Source organism: Oratosquilla oratoria, unplaced genomic scaffold (assembly GCF_046742065.1).
Source record: "Oratosquilla oratoria isolate Oo_2021 unplaced genomic scaffold, ASM4674206v1 SCAFFOLD131, whole genome shotgun sequence".
Classification (NCBI taxonomy): Eukaryota; Metazoa; Arthropoda; class Malacostraca; order Stomatopoda; family Squillidae; genus Oratosquilla; species Oratosquilla oratoria.
The window spans coordinates 289,478-292,190 of NW_027467487.1; the positions used below are offsets into that span (position 1 = coordinate 289,478).

The following is a 2,713-nucleotide window of genomic DNA, read 5'->3' on the forward strand; positions in this document are numbered from 1 at the left end:
TACAAAGACGCACATATACACGCGCTCGAACTTTCATTTACCAATCCTAGTTCTAGTTCCACCGAGGGCTGGAATTTTTAGCAGCGTGCGTGTGTGTGTGTGTATGTAAAGTCACCAAATTACCCATAGATCGGATATATACATATATATATATATATATACATATATATATATATATATATATATATATGTATATATATATATATATATATATGTATATATATATGGGCTCTGATCTCTCAAGTGAGATACAAAGCTGATACCTCTGTGTTTGGATAGCCAGGGCAAGTGGCAGTCAATGGTGTCCGTTGGAGATCGATCCGGGTGTACGTGCAGAGTTATTGGGAATCAGAAATGTATTCACTGTTGAGACGATTGATTAAGACACTGAAAGTATACATTGCTTAGGCAAAAGGTTTATGGAAAGAGTCACCGAGTACCTCAGACGGTTAGAGTCACTGAGTACTTCAGCCTGATGGGCAAGTGGCACTCACTGTGCGTGCTTGGGGAAAGAAATGGAGGTCTTTGTGATCACGACACAGAATCGAAGTCCAACGCGTCTCAGGAGCTACCGGTGCGGCGAAGAAATTGGTTTTAGGTTTCCTCTTCTATGGAGATGTGACAGATAACTTCGCACCCGTGGAGATAAGCGTGTAATAGGTCACTCACTCGCCACATCTGCCGCGTGTCTTGCTCTATCCAGTTCTCTCTCCCGGGGGGACAATCTTTGGTTTAAGAAGAAAATCGGAGGCAAGAACTGCTTTACCAACAGAGTGGTTAACGAATGGTATAGACTTAGGAACCTTGATGCACTGAGCGCTGAAACTGTTCGTTGCTTTAAGAGAAGATTAGATAACTTCGTGGTTAGCGATTACAGGTGGTAAGGGGGATGGAACTCTCTAGTGTAGGCTTTATGGTCTCTTGCGGTCTTCTCCATTCTTATGTTCCTTCCCCCTTTCTCGTCAAGCCCGTTACTTCCTTCCTTCCACTTTCTCGTCAATCTTCAATCTTCTCATTTTCCTTCCCCATTTTTCTTCCTTCCTTTCTTGTTTCACAACTCGTTTCGTTGATTTTCTTTCCATAAGTTTTTCTCATAAAGACTTGTGTTGCTTGTCTCCCTAGAGATAGGAGCAGGAATAGGTTTGTTTTGGACAGGAAAAATACATCCTGGTAGCGTAAAGGTTCCTTGTCGTTTTAGAACCTGCAACACTAAAGCGGGAACTTTCGCTAAGAAGTTGGCAGTTACATGTCAGAGTCGGACCAAGAGAGATGAATGGTCATTTTTCTCTCTCTCTCTCTCTCTCTCTCTCTCTCTCTCTCTCTCTCTCTCTCTCTCTCTCTCTCTCGTATGATTAATCTCACTTATTTTTCATGCATGCTAAAATAGGTACACTCTTCATGACTATATATGTGTTCTACGTGCAGATGCAATCGCAAAGTACAGTTCATGCTCGTATCTGGGATATGAAATTCGACCATGAGAAGGACGTGGGACGCACAAGGACACTGAACCTGTTGGGAGCCATGAAGCTGAGCGATTTCGAGATACACGAGAAGCTCGGCAAAGGAGGCTTTGGCTGCGTCTTCCGAGCCACAAGAGTCGCCGATGGCCTTGAGGTTGCCATCAAGAAGATCCCTGTGGCTCGTATGCTTTTTTTGGGGACGGCGCCACAGGAAGAAGGTCCCAAGAGGGGCCGCTCTTTTACAGCGAGTACAGAAAGTTGCTGATGTAATCAAATTATACGACTGCTTCACTACCAAGGACAGCTTTTACATGGTAATGGAGCTTATACCATCAGCTGTTTCCTTCGTCGATTACATCAGGAGCGGGAAAGAACTGCCCATGACCGAGGTCAAGACACTGTTCAGGAAGATTGTCCTAACAGTAGAAGGATGCCTACAAGCCGGGGTATCGCATAAAGATATTAAGCCCCATAATGTGCTTCTCTATAGGAACGGCAGCACAGGAAAGTTTGACATCAAACTGATCGACTTTGGTTGTGGCGAACGAATCACAGGCTACAAAGGGAAAATCACGGGCGGCACCCGAATTTATTGCCCTCCGGAGTATATAAAGGGTAATGAATACCTTCACGTCCCCGCAAGCGTCTGGAGCCTGGGCACGTTCCTATTCTGTCTTGTGTGTCACTATAACGCGTTCCGCACCAACGACTCCATAATGTAGGCCAGTCCAGACTTTCCCAGTAGCGTACCCAACCTCTGTCGCGATCTTATAATGTGCTGCTTTGCAATCTATCCGTGGAACCGCCCCTCGCTTCGCGGCATACTCTCTCACCCGTGGGTAACGGGTCACTCCGGCTGCAACTCCCAGGATAATTTCGATATGTAGTTTGATCTTGAAACGGCTAAAGTTTTCAAGAGAAATTATCCTAAGGTGAGGTAGGGAAGACGCCCCGAGATGGCGAATAAGAAAGCCCCAAAAAAAGAGGCGTTTCAGAAGGAGATTATGAAGACAAGGATCGAGACGCAGATCCAGGAGTAAGGAAGTGCCAAAGGAAATAAATCATATAATGATTATGAGAGCACTGAAATTGGATCATCCAGAGACCTTCTTCATCCCCCAATGAAGCTTCTGACTGCATCGGCGCATAAAATGCAAAAGGATTCCAAAGTCATTCTTTCCTGTAGATGGAAAATCAATGGAAATAATTTCTATTTCATAAAGAAAGCAACCAATTTCCTGAAGGACTTA

General features: G+C 44.6%; 1 protein-coding gene across 1 annotated transcript; it reads left to right on the forward strand.

Annotated features, from left to right (window-relative positions):
• The first annotated feature begins 1,780 nt into the window (after positions 1-1,780).
• Positions 1,781-2,185, forward strand: LOC143022639 (serine/threonine-protein kinase pim-2-like). Its single transcript, XM_076180950.1, has one exon. It carries the CDS (start codon positions 1,781-1,783, stop codon positions 2,183-2,185), a length of 405 nt encoding a protein of 134 aa, XP_076037065.1.
• The last annotated feature ends 528 nt before the right edge of the window (positions 2,186-2,713 follow it).

Excerpts from the sequence above, each read along its gene's own strand:
- LOC143022639 (XM_076180950.1), top strand. The coding sequence starts at position 1,781 with ATGGAGCTTATACCATCAGCTGTTTCCTTCGTCGATTACATCAGGAGC.